The following is a 20,792-nucleotide window of genomic DNA, read 5'->3' as shown; positions in this document are numbered from 1 at the left end:
TTTTTGCTATGTAATCTGAAAACAACATGATTTAGAGGCAGAGACCCTGATTCCAGCTATGTATCATTAGTTTACTGGGTGCAGCAGTTGTGATACAAGATACAATCACTCTACTGCAAATGCAGCATGCTGAGGTCTGTGTAACCTCGCACCGACCACTAACTAATTTTAATGAAACAACAACACCCAGCTTAGTAAGTGACACATCATTGGAGTCAGGCTCTTAACCTGTAGATCATGCTGCTCTAAGATTACATAGAAAATACCTGTAACACTAAGAATGTAGTATACATTATTAATTGTTTTAATTGTGATCTAATGTATGCTGGCTGCACAACACGAACAATGAAGGTCCGCATTTCGGATCACAAGACGGATGATATCAGTGATAATGTTGCCAACTGCACTATTTCATATGCGTCACATTTTATTGCTCACCACAATAAGCAAATTGCGTCTTTCCAAGTTTTTGGCATAGAAAAGGTTAGAAAATCGGACAGGGGAGGAGATCACGGAAGACACTTACGAACCAGGGAAGCCTATTGGATGTACAACTTAGGCACTTGTGTTCCCAATGGTCTGAATACGTGCGAAGAGGTTATGTTTCATCACCAGTAATATATAAATATCTTATTGATTCTTCTTTGCTGTGCGCTGTGTTGTTCGTTCATTTCAATTGTTTACTGTTTATTTTTATGTTTCTTTCATTAATGTTGTTCTTATATTCATTGCAGTTCACATTAGTATGTGATATCGCAGTGATGAGTCCCTCAATACCTCCCTCATAAGGGGAGATCACAAGACCTAATTCCATAAAGTGCACATAATCATGCATATATTTAATGTTTGCTCACATGCAATAGAGCAGCTTTGATAAAAGACTCAGGAATAGGGCCCGAAACGCGTCACCTTAGTCCATCAAACCATCATCTCTTCTTTCCTTTTGTGGATATGTCATTTTAAGAAGTTTTGAATAAATTCATGTTTTTATTGGAGCTGGAAAATATTGTTTTTCTATTAAATTATATCATACACCCGTATACCCGTACAATAGGTATTCTATTATTAAAGTTGTATAGGTGTAGGAGACAGCTGTGTACATTAAAGGGATAATGCTTACCATCTGCTATGCTTCCAGCTTTAGTGTCTTTTTTCTTTAGTTTCTTTTTCGAGATTTTCTGAAAAGGTGCAAATTCAACAACCGCCGGATACTCCTGACCTGAGGAAATGTATTATAGGTGTTATTAGCATGGCAGGCCACAATACAGTATACAGTTTAGTCTGCAAAGGGTGGAGATGATAAGGGGCTCATATATCAACCCCTGAATTTACATGACAGCGACATGTTAAAGGGTTTTACCCATATCAGCCTTTCATGGTGGAGATGGAAATAGCTCTGTCCTTACTGTGTCCATGTGGAGCTACGGAAACAGCCAAGAGAAATTGCACTGTTTCCATAACTCCCATAGAAATACATGGGAAACAGCATACAGTAGCTCAGCTGCTCTGGGATGGCTCCTTAGCTCCACTTCCAGTTGTCAGAGCAAGGACGGAATTATTCCAGCCTTTTAAGACCCTTTAATAAGTCTACATGTAAAGGATTAGATGTCAGAAACTATAGGTCATTTCCCCTTATCTCTGTGTTTTGTGGTGTTTTCTCTTATTCACTTCATCATGTAAAAAGAAAACAAATGAAATCAAGTATTAGCAATTTTTATTAGAAATTGTTAAAAAAAAAATTCCCATAACAGGAGGTGCACATAAAATCTGCTTTTCACGCATTCAGATTTGCTGTGGTCCACAAAGAAAAAAACTTGTACGAGTGAATGTCCCCTAATAGAACACCACTAAATAAGAACTGAACATTTGGATGGACTGTCCGGAGAGACCACGATGGACTGAAACAACAGGGAAATAACGTGCTGAAATGTGCATGCTCGGAACAGAACTATTTTCGATGTCTCTTGTGCTTTGACTTATATCTGACATTGAATGGTGTGCGGCTTCTTCTACTAATAATCTCTAATGATACAGTACATATCAGTGTAAGCAAGGATATATAACTGTAAAGGAGAAGTAGAACATGTCTAACCTTTGCTGTCAATGAATATAAATCCATCAAATCTGTCTCTGAAGAGAACAATGTCTTCGGGGTTTCTAAAATTGATGTAGGCTCTTGAGAAGAGATGTGGGTATAGACTACAAGAAAAACAAGAGTATAGTACATGCATCGGCATTGTTCCAGAATCAGTATTAAACGATCATCGTCCTGCACTCTTTTGGAAGTCTCCATTTCATATGAAAAATATGAAAATTAAATCATTTGGAAATTCAAGGCAGCAACACATCTGAAAAAGTGTGGTCATGCTTAACAAAACATTGAAAAATTAAGTGATACTAATAAAAAACAGCAGGAGGATACATTTTTTTACTAAGTAATATTACTGTATGAAAAGAGCATGGTAGAAAGGCAGAGTCTCTCTGAAGCAAAGACAGTCAAAGGTTCACCAGTCGGTAAAGAACTGTGCTTACAAGTTGTGGAGGAATTTTACAGAGCGTCACGAAAGGAAATTAAGAGAACACTGAAGGCCTCATCCCCGAGACCCCAACCAGCACCGTGATCTTTTTGCTATTTTTCTCAGTCCCACAGACGTTGAATAGAGCACATGCTTAGCCACCACTCCATTTTAACCTTTCCTCACTGCAATGGTGAAGTGAAAAGAGACACAAGTTCAATACTCGTGCTCTAGATGAGTCCCCAGCAATCAGACGTTTATCATTTACTTTGCAGATAGGTGTTCTTGTGTGAGAAACCTCTTTAAAAGATAATCTTTCACTAGGTTGATGTTATCCCATATAAAAGCGTCATAATGTAGGGCCAGATGTTGTGAATTCTGTGGCAGAGCTCCCTCCTGTGGTCACAAGTGGTACTTCGGCTGATTCTCTCTGGGAGCTTCCGTTTGTGGAGGAAAGTGGTACTGCGGCTTCTGAGTTTCCTCCCTCAGGTGATCTGGTGAGGTCGTTAGGTGCTTCTCTACTTAACTCCACCTAATGCTTTGATCCTGGCTTCCTGTCAATGTTCCAGTGTTGGACTTGCTTTTCCCTGGATCATTCCTGTGGCCTGCTGCTCTGCATAGCTAAGTTCTTCTTTGCTATTTGTTTGCTATTTTTTCTGTCCAGCTTGTCTAATTGTTTTGCTGGAAGCTCTGGGACGCAAAGGGTGTACCTCCGTGCCGTTAGTTCGGTACGGAGGGTCTTTTTGCCCCCTTTGCGTGGTTTTCTTTAGGGTTTTGTGTAGACCGCAAAGTTATCTTTCCTATCCTCGCTCTGTTAAGAAAGTCGGGCCTCACTTTGCTGAATCTACTTCATCCCTACGTTTGTCTTTTCATCTTAACTCACAGTCATTATATGTGGGGGGCTGCCTTTTCCTTTGGGGTACTTCTCTGAGGCAAGGTAGGCTTATTTTCTATCTTCAGGCTAGTTAGTTTCTCAGGCTGTGCCGAGTTGCATAGGCAGAGTTAGGCGCAATCCACGGCTGCCTCTAGTGTTGTTTGGAGAGGATTAGGGATTGCGGTCTGCAGAGTTCCCACGTCTCAGAGCTCGTTCTATTATTTTGGTTTATTGTCAGATCACTGTATGTGCTCTGACCTCCATGTCCATTGTGATACTGAATTGCCTTTCATAACAGTACAGGAAGCCAAAGTACTAATGATTCTCAATAGAGGGAAAAAAGAAGTTCTGAGACCATTTTTTTTTCTTTGCACTGTGTTTTGCCTTTTTTTTCCCCTAGACATTTGGGTGGTTCAGTACACAGGTGTAGTGATGGACATTAGAAGTCTGTCTTCATTTGTGAATCAGTTCTCGGCAAGAGTACAAAAGATTCAAGACACTATTGATCAGAAATCTATGTTAGAACCAAGAATTCCTATTCCTGATTTGTTTTTGGGAGATAGAACTAAGGTTCTGAGTTTCAAAAATAATTGTAAGCTATTTCTGGCCTTGAAACCTCGCTCCTCTGGTGATCCAGTTCAACAGGTTTTGATTATTATTTCTTTTTTGCGCGGCGACCCTCAGGACTGGGCATTTTCTCTTGCGCCAGGAGAATCTGCATTAAGTAATATCGATGCGTTTTTCCTGGCGCTCGGATTGCTGTACGATGAGCCTAATTCAGTGGATCAGGCAGAAAGGAATTTGCTGGCTCTTTGTCAGGGTCAGGATGAGATAGAGGTATATTGTCAGAAATTTAGAAAGTGGTCAGTGCTCACTCAATGGAACGAATCTGCGCTGGCAGCTATGTTCAGAAAGGGTCTCTCTGAAGCCCTTAAGGATGTCATGGTGGGATTTCCTATGCCTGCTGGTTGGAATGAGTCTATGTCTTTGGCCATTCAGATCGGTCGACGCTTGCGTGAGCGTAAATCTGTGCACCATTTGGCGGTATTACCTGAGCTTAAACCTGAGCCTATGCAGTGCGATAGGACTTTGTCCAGAGTTAAACGGCAAGAACACAGACGTCTGAATGGGCTGTGTTTCTACTGTGGTGATTCCACTCATGCTATCTCTGATTGTCCTAAGCGCACTAAGCGGTTCGCTAGGTCTGCCACCATTGGTACGGTACAGTCAAAATTTCTTCTATCCGTTACCTTGATCTGCTCTTTGTCATCGTATTCTGTCATGGCATTTGTGGATTCAGGCGCTGCCCTGAATTTGATGGACTTGGAGTATGCTAAGCGTTGTGGGTTTCTCTTGGAGCCCTTGCAGTGTCCTATTCCATTGAGAGGAATTGATGCCACGCCTTTGGCCAAGAATAAGCCTCAATACTGGACCCAGCTGACCATGTGCATGGCTCCTGCACATCAGGAGGTTATTCGCTTTCTGGTGTTGCATAATCTGCATGATGTGGTCGTGTTGGGGTTGCCATGGCTACAAGCCCATAATCCAGTATTAGATTGGAAATCCATGTCGGTGTCCAGCTGGGGTTGTCAGGGGGTACATGGTGATGTTCCATTTCTGTCAATTTCGTCATCCACCCCTTCTGAGGTTCCAGAGTTCTTGTCTGATTACCGGGATGTATTTGATGAGCCCAAGTCCGATACCCTACCTCCGCATAGGGATTGTGATTGTGCTATCAATTTGATTCCTGGTAGTAAATTCCCAAAAGGTCGACTGTTTAATTTATCCGTGCCTGAGCACGCCGCTATGCACAGTTATGTGAAGGAATCCCTGGAGAAGGGGCATATTCGCCCGTCATCGTCACCATTAGGAGCAGGGTTCTTTTTTGTAGCCAAGAAGGATGGTTCGCTGAGACCTTGTATAGATTACCGCCTTCTAAATAAGATCACGGTTAAATTTCAGTACCCCTTGCCATTGTTATCTGATTTGTTTGCTCGGATTAAGGGGGCTAGTTGGTTTACCAAGATAGATCTTCGTGGTGCGTATAATCTGGTGCGAATCAGGCGAGGCGATGAATGGAAAACTGCATTTAATACGCCCGAGGGTCATTTTGAGTATCTAGTGATGCCATTCGGACTTGCCAATGCTCCATCAGTGTTTCAGTCCTTTATGCATGACATCTTCCGAGAGTACCTGGATAAATTCCTGATTGTGTACTTGGATGACATTTTGATCTTCTCGGATGATTGGGAGTCTCATGTGAAGCAGGTCAGAACGGTTTTTCAGGTCCTGCGTGCTAATTCTTTGTTTGTGAAGGGATCAAAGTGTCTCTTTGGTGTGCAGAAGGTTTCATTTTTGGGGTTCATCTTTTCCCCTTCTACTATCGAGATGGATCCTGTTAAGGTCCAAGCCATCCATGATTGGACTCAGCCGACATCTCTGAAAAGTCTGCAAAAGTTCCTGGGCTTTGCTAATTTTTATCGTCGCTTCATCTGCAATTTTTCTAGTATTGCCAAACCATTGACCGATTTGACCAAGAAGGGTGCTGATGTGGTCAATTGGTCTTCTGCTGCTGTGGAAGCTTTTCAAGAGTTGAAGCGTCGTTTTTCTTCTGCCCCTGTGTGTCAACCAGATGTTTCTCTTCCGTTCCAGGTCGAGGTTGATGCTTCTGAGATTGGAGCAGGGGCTGTTTTGTCGCAGAGAGGTTCTGATTGCTCAGTGATGAAACCATGCGCTTTTTTTTCCAGGAAGTTTTCGCCTGCTGAGCGAAATTATGATGTGGGCAACCGAGAGTTGCTGGCCATGAAGTGGGCATTCGAGGAGTGGCGTCATTGGCTTGAAGGAGCTAAGCATCGCGTGGAGGTTTTGACTGATCATAAGAACTTGACTTATCTCGAGTCTGCTAAGCGGTTGAATCCTAGACAGGCTCGTTGGTCGCTGTTTTTTGCCCGTTTTGACTTTGTGATTTCGTACCTTCCGGGCTCAAAAAATGTGAAGGCGGATGCTCTGTCTAGGAGTTTTGTGCCCGACTCTCCGGGTTTGTCTGAGCCGGCGGGTATCCTCAAGGAAGGAGTAATTGTGTCTGCCATCTCCCCTGATTTGCGGCGGGTGCTGCAAAAATTTCAGGCTAATAAACCTGATCGTTGTCCAGCGGAGAGACTGTTTGTCCCTGATAGGTGGACCAATAAAGTTATCTCTGAGGTTCATTGTTCGGTGTTGGCTGGTCATCCTGGAATCTTTGGTACCAGAGAGTTAGTGGCTAGATCCTTTTGGTGGCCGTCTCTGTCGCGGGATGTGCGTGCTTTTGTGCAGTCCTGTGGGATTTGTGCTCGGGCTAAGCCCTGCTGTTCTCGTGTCAGTGGGTTGCTTTAGCCCTTGCCGGTCCCGAAGAGGCCTTGGACACATATCTCTATGGATTTTATTTCAGATCTTCCCGTTTCTCAAAAGATGTCAGTCATTTGGGTGGTCTGTGATCGCTTTTCTAAGATGGTCCATCTGGTACCCTTGTCTAAATTGCCTTCCTCCTCTGATTTGGTGCCATTGTTCTTCCAGCATGTGGTACGTTTACATGGCATTCCGGAGAATATCGTTTCTGACAGAGGTTCCCAGTTTGTTTCTAGGTTTTGGCGAGCCTTTTGTGGTAGGATGGGCATTGACTTGTCTTTTTCCTCGGCTTTCCATCCTCAGACTAATGGCCAGACCGAACGAACCAATCAGACCTTGGAAATATATCTGAGATGCTTTGTTTCTGCCGATCAGGATGACTGGATGTCCTTTTTGCCTTTGGCTGAGTTCGCCCTTAATAATCGGGCCAGCTCGGCTACCTTGGTTTCGCCATTTTTCTGCAATTCTGGGTTCCATCCTCGTTTCTCTTCAGGACAGGTTGAGTCTTCGGACTGTCCTGGTGTGGATACTGTGGTGGACAGGTTGCAGCAGATTTGGACTCATGTAGTGGACAATTTGACCTTGTCCCAGGAGAAGGCTCAACGTTTCGCTAATCGCAGACGCCGGTTGGGTCCCCGACTTCGTGTTGGGGATCTGGTTTGGTTATCTTCTCGTTATATTCCTATGAAGGTTTCCTCTCCTAAGTTTAAACCTCGTTTCATTGGTCCGTATAGGATTTCTGAGGTTCTTAATCCTGTGTCTTTTCGTCTGACCCTCCCAGATTCTTTTTCCATACATAACGTATTCCATAGGTCATTGTTGCGGAGATACGTGGCACCTATGGTTCCATCTGTTGACCCTCCTGCCCCGGTTTTGGTGGAGGGGGAATTGGAGTATATTGTGGAGAAGATTTTGGATTCTCGTGTTTCAAGACGGAAACTCTAGTATCTGGTTAAATGGAAGGGTTATGCTCAGGAAGATAATTCCTGGGTTTTTGCCTCTGATGTCCATGCTCCCGATCTTGTACGTGCCTTTCATGTGGCTCATCCTGGTCGGCCTGGGGGCTCTGGTGAGGGTTCGGTGACCCCTCCTCAAGGGGGGGGTACTGTTGTGAATTCTGTGGCAGAGCTCCCTCCTGTGGTCACAAGTGGTACTTCGGCTGATTCTCTCTGGGAGCTTCCGTTTGTGGAGGAAAGTGGTACTGCGGCTTCTGAGTTTCCTCCCTCAGGTGATCTGGTGAGGTCGTTAGGTGCTTCTCTACTTAACTCCACCTAATGCTTTGATCCTGGCTTCCTGTCAATGTTCCAGTGTTGGACTTGTTTTTCCCTGGATCATTCCTGTGGCCTGCTGCTCTGCATAGCTAAGTTCTTCTTTGCTATTTGTTTGCTATTTTTTCTGTCCAGCTTGTCTAATTGTTTTGCTGGAAGCTATGGGACGCAAAGGGTGTACCTCCGTGCCGTTAGTTCGGTACGGAGGGTCTTTTTGCCCCCTTTGCGTGGTTTTCTTTAGGGTTTTGTGTAGACCGCAAAGTTATCTTTCCTATCCTCGCTCTGTTAAGAAAGTCGGGCCTCACTTTGCTGAATCTACTTCATCCCTACGTTTGTCTTTTCATCTTAACTCACAGTCATTATATGTGGGGGGCTGCCTTTTCCTTTGGGGTACTTCTCTGAGGCAAGGTAGGCTTATTTTCTATCTTCAGGCTAGTTAGTTTCTCAGGCTGTGCCGAGTTGCATAGGCAGAGTTAGGCGCAATCCACGGCTGCCTCTAGTGTTGTTTGGAGAGGATTAGGGATTGCGGTCTGCAGAGTTCCCACGTCTCAGAGCTCGTTCTATTATTTTGGTTTATTGTCAGATCACTGTATGTGCTCTGACCTCCATGTCCATTGTGATACTGAATTGCCTTTCATAACAGCCAGAGATGTGATTCCAGAGCTCATCATTGAGAGGACTAATACAGTGCAGAGCTCTCTATTGAGAGGCTAGAAGATAAAATTGTGAAATTGTCAAAACTAGAGCAAGAAGCTCAGTACGTGACCCAGCATACATCACTGGAATCAGGGTCTCTGCCCCGATTATATGCTTTGCTCAGACTGAGAAACATAAACCCAGGGTCGTATTTGCCACTAGGAACTGGAGGGCTGGTGTCTAAGGCAGAAGGTTGCGGGGCAATGCTAGCTTAAAAAATATGCATATTTGTTATGTTATAACACTTCCTCTCCACTATACGAAATAGAAAAAACAGCGTCTTTGTGAGGCGAGGGGTGATGCAGAAGCCCTGCTTAAAGACCCAGATACAAATGAAGATGTGAATCGGCATTTCTGACGTCAGAAGAGCACCGATCATCTCCCCGTCCCGACGTGCATCGGCATAATCATGCGGCTGATATCAATGCAGCCCAATGAGGTCACCGCATCATGCTACAGACGTTGCTACAGAACCGCAGAGGAGGGAAGATGCTGGAGCGGCCGCCGATAAAAGCTAAATGCTCTGTAGAGTCGAGCATACAAGGGCTTTTAGTATAGAAAGGCAAAAAGGCTATTAATGAGAGTGAGGGCACATTATGGAGAGGGAGCAGCATGAGGGCAAGTTAATGTGAAGAGGGTGCTCAGTATAGAGAGGAAGCAGTGTGCGGGAGAGCAGAGCAAAGAGGGGGCTCAGTATGGAAAGGGGCAGCATGGAGGGACAGTGTGAAGAGGGCTCAGTATGGAGAGGGGGCAATGTGAAAAGTGGGATAAGTATGGAAAGGGGGCAGAATGGGGAGACAGTTTGAAGAAACTACTCAGTATGGAGAGGGGCAGCGTGGGGGGGGGACAGTGTGAAGAAAGTACTTAATATGGAGATGGGGCAGTATGTGGGAAATAGTGTGAACAGTGAGCTCTATATGGAGGGGGGGCAGTGTGAAAGAGGCCTCAGTATGTATAGGGAGCTTGGTATAGAGAGGAGATATTGTGAGTTAACATGGTGGAGTCCATAGTTCATAAGTGAGAAAGGAGTGGTGGCTATAATTCATAAGGGGAGGACAGTGTGGTGGTTACAGTTCATAAGGTGAGTGCTGTGGCGGCTGTAGCTTACAAGGGCGGACAGTGTGCAGTCATAGTACATAAGGAGGGTATTGTGAGGCCTGCAGTTCATAAGGAGGACGGTGTGGTGGTCATAGTTCACAAGGGGTTTCAGTGTCACAGTTATAGTATATAGGGGGTAATGTGTAGAAAGAATACTTTACATGAGAGCGCTGTTATTTGTAAGGACAATGTATTGGGATGCGCTGGAGAAAAACAGAGAAAAGGGAAATCAGCAGAGGTTGAGCTTTGGCTTTGAAAATTCATCATGACATGGAGACCAGAGGAAGCAGAAATGGATGAGAATGACTCCAAACAGAGTCAACTATAAGGTACCTAGATCTAAGGATGCATTTACACTTACCAATCACAACTTTAAACGACTAACAATCTGCTATATGAAGTCGATCAGCAGTCATTTAATTGCCTTCTTAGACAGGCCATCTACATTTTCATGTGTACAGATCGAACGATAACATGATTCTTTTGTGGGCATCGAGTAGCATTTTTCTCAGCAGCCCATGTTTACACAAGATGATGGGTTGCCGAGAACATATTTAAAAGTCATTTCACTAGACAAACATTTTGCTTGTGCATCAAGTGATTGGCAGCCTGTTTAGATAGTCCAATATTCCGTTAGGCCAGTATAAATGGACTTTTTAATTCTGAGCAGATCAGTGAGGGTCACAGGTTCTAAGATCCTCATCGACCACTCAAAAGTGTGCAGCTCAGGAGACAGGAGTGCACACACATTGGAGTATGGATGTGGTATAAAGTAGCAAAAGTGTGCAGCTCAGGAGACAGGAGTGCACACACATTGGAATATGGATGTGGTATAAAGTAGCAAAAGTGTGCAGCTCAGGAGACAGGAGTGCACACACATTGGAGTATGGATGTGGTATAAAGTGGAAAAGGTGTGCAGCTCAGGAGACAGGAGTGCACACACATTGGAGTATGAATGTGGTATAAAGTAGCAAAAGTGTGCAGCTCAGGAGACAGGAGCATTTGACTTTCTACTGCATTCATACTCCACTTTGAGTGTGCTCCTGTCTCCTGAGCTGCACACTTGTAAGAGGTATTTTGTGCTAATGCTGGTGTTTTCGGGTCCCAAATAAGATATCTTCTTTTTTTTTACATTCTTTATTTAAGTTTTCAATAAACAGAAAAGAAGACAGGTTATGATAAACATTAGCTCACATGTCAAACTCAGATATATATTTTTTTTGGACAACAAGTCTTAAGATAATCAAGAAATCTATATTTTCAATATATACTCATTAGGGAAATAAGACAATTGAGCATAAAACATAAAACAATATTTCAGGTCCAGAGTGGCTAGCCTTAGATACCATTATGAACTATAAAGAAAACTATAAGGCTAGAAGATGTGACAGGAAGGACTATGATACAGCGAGTTATATTGTTAACGATTGAGGAGGAATGAATGGCATAAAAAGTGACTGGAATAGGCGAGAATTGGGTATAAATGTGAAGGTGGGGTCGGTCGTCGTATCTTACTTGGAAAATTTGAGTTAGAGGGAATGGAAAGAACTCCTGGTAGGGAACAAGTAGAGACAATCTTCAGGGGGGATTTCCTGATCCAGATCTAGAAGTAGGGTATAAAAATTCAACCCAAGGGAGCCAAGAAGCACAGAATCTCTTGTGGGTGCGTGTTTCTCAACTAGACAGTTCCTCCAAGCAATACAGGTCTTGGACCTTAAGGCTGGAGTCACACTAGCGAGTTTTACGTACGTAAGAGCGCCGAAAATACATCCGTAAAACTCACAAAACAAACGGCACAATTATTCTCAATGGGTCTGCTCCTATCAGCCGTATATAACGGATCCGTATTTTATACGGCTTTCTACGGCCGTAACAAATCGCAGCTTGCTGCGATTGTCAGCGTATTGCGCAAAAAATACGCCAATGAAAGTCTATGGGGGAGCGTAAAATGCGGAATGCATACGGACCATGCGTGTGACTTGCGAGAAATACGCTACTCACTGGCAGATGTCCGGAAATGTCCAAATGCTCAATCAGGCAGGTGAGACATGCTAATTAGCAGAAAAAGCCAGACAGTGAACCCAGAAGTCTGCTGCACGCCTCCACGGAGTGAGATCTTCAAGATGGCACACATCATAAATGTTGATCTCCTCATCATCTTGGTGCAAGAAAGGCCTGTTATCTGGGATCAGAGGGATCCCAACTATGCCAACAGGGCACAAAAAGAGGCAGCATGGAGGAGTGTGTGTGGGTCACTCTTCCAAAATTATGAGCAGCAGCCACGTGCGGCACAGCGGCAAATAAGTAAGTACACCCATGTTTGAAATTTAATGTTCTTGTTAAACAGCAGGACCTTAGTACTTTGTTTTTTTAAAATTGATTTTATTAATGAATACCCAAATTAATTTACAGCACACCAGTACGTACATGGTGTAGTATATGATGAACAGATTTCAATAAGGTTTTTAACAGATGTCCCTTACTAACATTGTTTGCAAGTAATTGTTTTTTCTGGGATAAAGGGTAGCGGACTGTGTCCTTGTGGCCTTACTTTAGAATTGTCTTATGTTTGCAAATTAACTGATAAATGTCTTCTACAAATGCATATTCCTATGCTAAAATAAAATTGGTTTAGGCAATTAAACCTTGTCAGGCCACTCTGCATAATGGGCTAATCAATGTGTGTAATATTTGTTGTTTCAGTGGGTGATGTTACAACCCGATGGAGGAGCATCCGCGACCAATATAGGAGGGAGAGGCAGCAGCGGGAGCGGAGTGGGGCAGGCGCACCACCCACGAAAAAAAAATATATATATTTTGACAGGCTCACTTTTTTGAACCCCAGAATGGACCTCAGGCCGTAAGTACAAACATCACAACCCCTTTTTTAAATTAATAAAACATAAACATTTGTACTCAAAAACATTTTTCTTTACAGAACACAGTCCAACCTCACTGACAGGGAGACAGGCTCTGACTCAGAATTGGTCATAGACCCAGTGGGTGAAGGCGAAGAGGTGGCTGGTCCATCTTCTGCTCCCTCCGGCTCCATCCCTCCAGGATCCTCCTCATCTGGCCAGCCAGCTCCAGCAGAGCCAGAACAACAGGAAGAGGCCCCACAGTTGTCATCATCATCAGCAGCAGCAGCAGCAGCACCACCACCTAGCCAGGATGACCCTGGAAACAGCAGCAGCCCTACTGTTGCCCTGGAGCGCTCACCACAGGCTGCAGTCTTTTCACAGCGTGCTCGCCGCAGGAGAGAGCTTATCCAAAGCCGGAGAAACGTGGATGCTGGTGTGATGAACTATCTGGCAAGGGTTCGTGAGGATGATGGGGAGGAGGGCTTTACAAGGAGCCTTGCCCGGTACTTAAGGCCAACAGAACGTGAGTTGAGGCTTCGAGTGAGAGGGTGCATTCAGATCCTGATTGATGCATGCACCCCCCCAAATAACCCATACCAACTTATGGAATTTATTGAACAGTGGCAGATGTCACCTCAAAATATCCTGCGGCCTCAGAGATTACAAGGCATGCATGCTCATGAGGGATCTGAAGCACCCCCTCCACGTCAGCCAACACCTCAACCACAACCCACAACCAACCCACCATGGCAACCTCAGTACCATATGGCCGGATATCGTCAACCATCCCAATATGGCCACTTGTCCACACCCAGTGCTGGAGGCTGGTCCCAACCTGGGTTTGGACAATATGGCCATTTTGGTTTGGGGTATGATTCCAGGCCATATGGTCAGCAACATCAGGGGTTACCTAGAAATCCTTTCCAAAATATGCCAACTGTCCAGCATCATCCCAGGCATATTTTGCCGCCAGCCACTACCACATCCTCACAGGGTGCAGGACAATTGGGCCTACAAGGCCACCTGATGAGGATCCAGAGCAATCCACATCTCCAACACCTACCTACCAAGACTTGTGATTTTTTATTTTTGTTTTATTTGGTTTTTTTTTATTTTTTTTTTCCTTTTTATCTTTATTTTTTATACAATCTTGAGGTTGTTTGTAATGACATAGCACTTTGTAATGCTGCTGATGTAGTATGCTTATATTGGCCCCAAAAAAAGGGTAATGAAAAGATTTGTAAAAAAAAAAGGTTATGACAAAACAATAACCAACACTCAAATATTGTTTTAAGTTTAAAGTTTTTTGCAAAAAAGCAACATCTGGTTGTGGACAATTCATTATTTCATCACACACACATGATAGGATCATACCCATATGAAAATTTTAGAAATACAAAAGACTGATTTTTGAAAAGGGTAACCAAAAGATTTAATATAGAAAACTAAACATACTAAATTGCATATTCTTGCCAGGGAGTAGCACCTTGAGGACTCATAAAATAATTGGTGAAAACATCCCGAACTTTGAGGCCAGAAATGGGACGACGCGGAGGAGGGACATATGGGGTAGGCAGAATAACATTGCTCATGAGGCTAACATCAATATTGGGTGAGGAACAATCATGTATGCGTGTAAAATTATGTAAATAACACAGGCTTTGATAACTTCATTGATTGTAGCCTCACCTAGCTGAATGGCAGACTGAAGAACACGCCATTTTGCAACAAGAATCCCAAAGGCACATTCCACCAGTCTCCGCGCCCTGGAAAGTCTCAGATTAAAGACCCTCCGCCGGTGGTCCAGGTTGCGCCTGGGATAAGGCCTCATGACATGCCTCGTAAGTTGGAAAGCCTCATCTCCAACCAAAACAAAAGGCACTGCTTCCGCATTGGATCCTGGGAGTTGTTGTGGTGGTGGGAGGTTTAGCTGGTTATCACGTAGCCGCCGACCCATTATGGACGCATTGAAGACCCTACAGTCTCCAGTTCGCCCATAGGCCCCAATGTCTACAATTATAAACCTGTAGTTACTGTCAGCAACAGCTAACAGAACTACAGAGAAAAACTGCTTATAATTGTAGAATTGGGAACCAGAGTTCGGCGGCTTACGCACCCTAATATGTTTCCCATCCACAGCTCCAATGCAGTTAGGGAAGTCACAAGTGTCCTTGAATCCACTGGCGATTTTTAGCCAATCCTCCTGTTTGGGCTCAGGCATAACCACATCATGAAGCTTCTCCCATATTTGGAAACAGGTTTTACGAACAATGCCTGAAATTGTAGAACGCCCAATAAGGAACTCCAAGTGTAGTCCCGCATAGGACAAGCCTGTGGCCAGGAAGCTGAAAGAAAAAAAAAACTAAAAACTTAAACATGAGTACAAAGAAAACATGAAGAAGCACAAGTGTATAGTATATTTACAAAGACTTTATGTCCAATATAAAATTTTCAAATTCCCATGGTTAGTTTCATACAACATTAACCACAGTTTTTTTGATGTGCTTGGGCCATAATGTCAACATAAACTTACAGAAACCTACTAGAAGCCAACACATAGAAAAAAATATCATCAACATACAGTATGTGAGAATGGTGAATACATACCGTAAGGTTAGGAGCAGACGCTCCTCAGCAGAGATGGCTTTTCTTATCCTTGTGTCCTGATAGGTGAGCCCAGGACGTAAGATCTCCAACAACATATCAAAAGTCCTGATGGTCATCTATACAGGTAAAACTTGGCAGGATGTGACCTCAAAGCTGAATATAGCCTCTGAAAATGTCCTTTACTCTGGCGTTGGGTCAATAGAGGATGCACCCACAATCTTCGTCCCCTCCTTCGCGGATCAACATTGACCGGATATGGCTGTCCAAAGCGACGTGACAACACCCAGTGAAGTAACACCCGCTGAGTTGTGCTTAAATACATATGGTCATACATGTTTGTAAGGTGAAAGCAACACAGCCAAAAGAAGCTCCAGAACAAATAGGGCACATGGGAGGGTTCCACCTGTTGTAGAGGGCTTAAATAGTGTTGTTAATGATGATTTAAATGATTTGCAGGCCAGAAAACCGTTAAATGTCCATTTTGTGATGCTGCGTGAAAAATACGCCATACGGATTACACACGCAACAGCACATGCGCATAATACACGACCACACCTAGGCTACGCATTAACTACGGAAATAGATTTCTGGGACATTTTGGCGTATTACACGCGTATTACGGACGTAGAATACGTTCCGTATTGTCTTACGCTGAGTGTGACTCCAGCCTAAGGGTCCATTCTTTTAACGATGGGGAGGTTACTTTCCTCCAGTGCATTGAAATCAAATGTTTTGCAGCTGCTAGTAAAATGGGTAATAAGTCGTGTTTCCTTGGGTTAAAAGAGGAAGGGAGGGAGAGCAAAACATCCTGGGGAGCCAGGTCTCGATCCATTAGTCCCATACTGTGAAGAGATTTGTTTATATCTGACCAAAATTGCATTAACTCCGGACAAAACCAGAAAATATGTGCTAAGGAACCCACGGATCGAGAGCATCTCCAACACAGCGGGGAGTCTGCTAATCCCAAATGAAACAACCTTTCTGGGGTCCGGTACCACCTAGAGAGAATTTTAAACGCGTTTTCTTGTAATAAGATACATCTGGAGAACCCGTGAGAGTTGGCAAGTACCTGTTGGGTTTCTTGGGAGGATAGTGCCATCCCTAACTCCGCTTCCCAGGAGGAGAGATATAAGGGTTTAAATTGAGTTGGGTTTTTGAGGAGGTTCGCACATAATTTAGAAACCAGTCTGGTGATTGGTGATTTTAGCCTCACTAGCAGATTGAGCCAGAGCCCCATATAAGATATATTCTAAGCTAAGCTAATGTTTAATAGTGCTACTGTCTGCATCTAATCAGTACTGTGGCTCCTGAAAGGGTCTGCAGTCTGATCATGGCTGCTGGTAACAATAACAACTCCTAACAACTTCTGTTTTGATGTACTGATGCAGGTTCTGGTGAGGTACTGAGGACGAATCCGGTGATGTATTCATGTACTGATCGTGGTTTTGGTGCTGTTTTCCTGCAATGTTGGCAGTCTTGGTTCTATATTTCTATGATAGTGGGTCTAGTCATGTAGTCATGTGGTCAAAATTGTTGCTACCCCTCGTTTAATGAAAAACCCACAATGGTCACAGAAATAACTTGAATCAGATAAAAGTAATAATAAATAAAAAAAATCTATGAAAATGAACAAATGAAAGTCAGAAATTGCTTTTCAACCATGCTTCCACAGAATTAACCAAAAAATAAAACTCATGAAATAGGCCTGGACAGAAATGATCGTACCCTTAACTTAATATTTTGTTTCACAACCTTTTGAGACTATCACTGCAATCAAACAATTCCTGTAACTTGCAATGAGACTTCTGCACCTCTCGACAGGTATTTTGACCCACTCCTCAAGAGCAAACTGCTCCAGTTGTCTCGTGTTTGAAGGTTGCCTTTTCCAGATGGCATGTTTCAGCTCTTTCCAAAGATGCTCAATAGGATTTAGGTCAGAGCTCATAGAAGGCCACTTCAGAATAGTCCAATGTTTTCCTCTTAGCCATTCTTGGGCGTTATAGCTGTGTGTTTTGGGTCATTATCCTGTTGCAAGACCCATGACCTGCGACTGAGACCAATCTTTCTGACAATGGGCAGCACATTTCTCTCTAGAATGCCTTGATATTTTTGAGATTTCATTGTACCCTGCACAGATTCTAGACTCCCTGTGCCAGATGCTGCAAAGTAGTCCCAGAATATAACAGAGCCTCCTCCATGTTTCACAGTAGGGACAGTGTTATTTTCTTGACATGCTTCATTTTCCGTCTGTGAACATAGAGCTGATGTGCCTTGCCAAAAAGTTCAATTTTTGTCTCATCTGTCCATTCTCCCAGAAGCTTTGTGGCTTGTCAACATGTAGTTTGGCAAATTCCAGTCTGGCCTTTTTATGATTTTTTTCCAACAACGGTGTCCTCCTTGGACGTCTCCCATGAAGTCCACTTTGGCTCATACAACGACAGATGGTGCAATCTGACACTGATGTTCCTTGATCTTGAAGTTCACCATTAATCTGTTTAGAAGTTTTTCTTAGCTCTTTTGTTACCATTCGTATTATCTGTCTCTTTGATTTGTCATCAACTTTCCTCCTGCGGCCACGTCCAGGGAGGTTGGCTACAGTCCCATGGATCTTAAATTACTGAATAATATGTGCAACTGTAGTCACAAGAACACCAAGCTGCTTGGAGATGGTCTTATAACTTTTACCTTTAACATGTTTGTCTATAATTTTCTTTCTAATCTCTTTTGACAACTCTTTCCTTCGCTTCCTCTGGTCCATGTTGAATGTGATACACACCATGTCACCAAACAGCACAGTGAGTATCTGTAGCCCTATATACAGGCCCACTCACTGATTCCAAGATTGTAGACACCTGTGTTGCTAGTTAGTGGACACACCTTGATTTAACATGTCTCCTTTGTCACATTATTTTTAGGGGTACCATCATTTCTGTCCATGCCTATTTCATGAGTTTTATTTTTTTTTTTATTCTGTGGAAACATGGTTGAAAAGCAATGTCTGACTTTCATTTGTTCATTTTCATAGATCTTTTATTTATTATTTCTTTTGTCAGATTCAAGTTATTTCTGTGACCATTGTGGGTATTTCTGTCATTAAACGAGGGGTACCAACAATTTTGACCACGTGTGTATTGACAGCAGTTTTTGAGCTAAAATCATGTACTGATAGTGGTACAGGTGCAGTACTTAAGTACCAATGGAGGTTCTGGTGATGTATTCATGGACTGGTGTTGGCTCTGGTGCTGTATTCATGTCCTGATGATGGTTCTGATAGTGTCTTAATGTAGATGTAGTAATCTTTAATTTATTAGACATGACATTAGATCACTATAGGGTCAGTGTGCTGTCTGTTGCACACACTGACAATACAAAGACTGAAAATAAAGCCGTCTGAAAGAGGATATATATATGTCAGACAAACAAGTGTTTCAGTAAAGCCCCTATGCAATTTAAATAGCTGTCTAATAGTTCAGGCAGCAGCCATCTCACCTGAGTCTATTATACACAGGAGAACTCGCTCTGTGGAGCACTCCTTTGCTACATGAGAGCCACTGTCGAACATGTACAGTGGGTACAAAACGAGCAGCAGTAGGGTGAGGTTTTGGCAAAACATGTATAACAAATCAACGCAGGTCACCAATGTAGTTTCTATCTATGAAGAAATTACAGGTGAAACCCCATATATTTCAAGCAGACATATGCAGCGCTTATCATTGCCACACAATTGTACCTGGGATCTGCTGTGCAGAACTCGAAATAATCGTATGCTGGTAAAGGATGCAGTTGTTCCTCGAGTTGCTCTTTACTAATGCTTGGTGGAAGACGACGTATAACCACCTGCAAGAGACATGGAACAGTAAACTGGAAATGTGTAAGAAAACTAACGTGGGTAAAGGTCAGAAATGTTACCCATAGCTGGCAATTGGATAACTCTTTTCAACATGATGAAAAAAAGTTTTGGAGCAATGTACCACGTAAACATATTGAGCTACTGCCAATGTTAACTATATCGGCTTGCACAGCGAGCCGATGTAGTTGAGCTCCACTGTAGAGCAGGGAGACATGATCTCCCTGCACCAGGGGCCAAAGGTGTCTGATCACCTCCTGAGAAGTTCTGGATCATTTATTTTCTTGTATTTGCAGTCTTGCAATCTGAGGCACAGTCAGATTCACGCTGGCTACTTGAACAGATCGGTGTCTGTCATTGCAAATCGCCCAAGCATCACGGAGCTGTAAAAGACTTCAAAGCAGCTGCCATAAATGGTGCCTCAGATAGAGGGACTGACATAAGTAGTCAGCATCATGCACTGCACTGACAGACATGACCCCAGTTGCAGGACAGCACAGATGAGAATATGCCTCTTTTACTGTGTCTATAAATGTAAAAATATATAGTAGGAAAAAAAATGAAGTCAGCACATCATTGACAAAATTAAAAAAATAGTGTTTAAATAGCCCACTGGGGCTCAGCGACATTTTGGTTCTACTGAGAATCTTTTTTCCAGGAGAACCGTAATGCTATTTTTTCATTTTATCTTAATGGTGTGCTGCCTTCATTTTTTTGCTATTATATTGAAGATCGGTATATGCCTGGAAGGTTTGGCACCCGTATGTTATACACTGTTTGCTACACACACACCATAAAAAAAATAAATCCCAACAAAGTTGAGGATGAATAAACAGTATATGATAAAGGACCAAAAAGAAAAAAATACAAACAGCAAATAGGTGCATATAGATGTTCACATATACAGTTGTGGACAAAAGTATTGACACCCTTGCAATTCTGTCCGATAATATTCAGTTTCTTCCTGAAAATGATTGCAATCACAAATTCTTTAGTATTATTATCTTCATTTACTTTGTCTTAAATGAAAAAAACACAAAAAGAATTGTCCTAAAGCCAAATTGGATATAATTCCACACCAAACATAAAAAAGGGGGTGGACAAAAGTATTGGCACTGTTCGAAAAATCATGTGATGCTTCTCTAATTTGTGTAATTAACAGCACCTGTAACTTACCTGTGGCACCTAACAGGTGTTGGCAATAACTAAATCACACTTGCAGCCAGTTGACATGGATTAAAGTTGACTCAACCTCTGTCCTGTGTCCTTGTGTGTACCACATTGAGCATGGGGAAAATAAAGAAGACCAAAGAACTGTCTGAGGACTTGAGAAACCAAATTGTGAGGAAGCATGAGCAAGCATGAGCAATCTCAAGACTACAAGTCCATCTCCAAAGACCTGAATGTTCCTGTGTCTACCGTGCGCAGTGTCATCAAGAAGTTTAAAGCCCATGGCGCTGTGGCTAACCTTCCTAGATGTGGACGGAAAAGAAAAATTGACAAGAGATTTCAACGCAAGATTGTGCGGATGTTGGATAAAGAACCTCGACTAACATCCAAACAAGTTCAAGCTGCCCTGCAGTCCGAGGGTGCAACAGTGTCAACCCGTACTATCCGTCAGCATCTGAATGAAAAGGGACT

General features: G+C 43.1%; 2 protein-coding genes across 3 annotated transcripts in view; both read right to left on the bottom strand.

Moving 5' to 3' along the window:
• Positions 1-20,792, bottom strand: part of UPF3A (UPF3A regulator of nonsense mediated mRNA decay) — an 82,130-nt gene that overhangs the window by 34,547 nt on the left and 26,791 nt on the right. For both annotated transcript variants that reach the window (XM_069757536.1, XM_069757537.1), the window contains exons 2-4: positions 19,035-19,141; positions 2,093-2,199; positions 1,121-1,219 (exon numbers count right to left, since the gene is read on the bottom strand). In XM_069757536.1, the coding sequence (XP_069613637.1) occupies positions 1,121-1,219; positions 2,093-2,199; positions 19,035-19,141 (313 nt within the window). The remainder of the gene's footprint in view (positions 1-1,120; positions 1,220-2,092; positions 2,200-19,034; positions 19,142-20,792) is intronic.
• LOC138672163 (uncharacterized) lies at positions 14,189-15,338 on the bottom strand. The gene is made up of 2 exons (XM_069760181.1): positions 15,305-15,338; positions 14,189-15,042 (listed from the first exon to the last, which is right to left on the bottom strand). Exon 2 carries the CDS (start codon positions 14,916-14,918, stop codon positions 14,286-14,288), a length of 633 nt encoding a protein of 210 aa, XP_069616282.1. The 5' UTR covers positions 14,919-15,042; positions 15,305-15,338; the 3' UTR covers positions 14,189-14,285.

The sequence above is a fragment of the Ranitomeya imitator genome, chromosome 3 (assembly GCF_032444005.1).
Source record: "Ranitomeya imitator isolate aRanImi1 chromosome 3, aRanImi1.pri, whole genome shotgun sequence".
Taxonomy (NCBI): Eukaryota; Metazoa; Chordata; class Amphibia; order Anura; family Dendrobatidae; genus Ranitomeya; species Ranitomeya imitator.
This window is presented reverse-complemented; position numbering and strand designations above follow the sequence as displayed.

Excerpts from the sequence above, each read along its gene's own strand:
- LOC138672163 (XM_069760181.1), bottom strand. The coding sequence starts at position 14,918 with ATGCCTGAGCCCAAACAGGAGGATTGGCTAAAAATCGCCAGTGGATTC.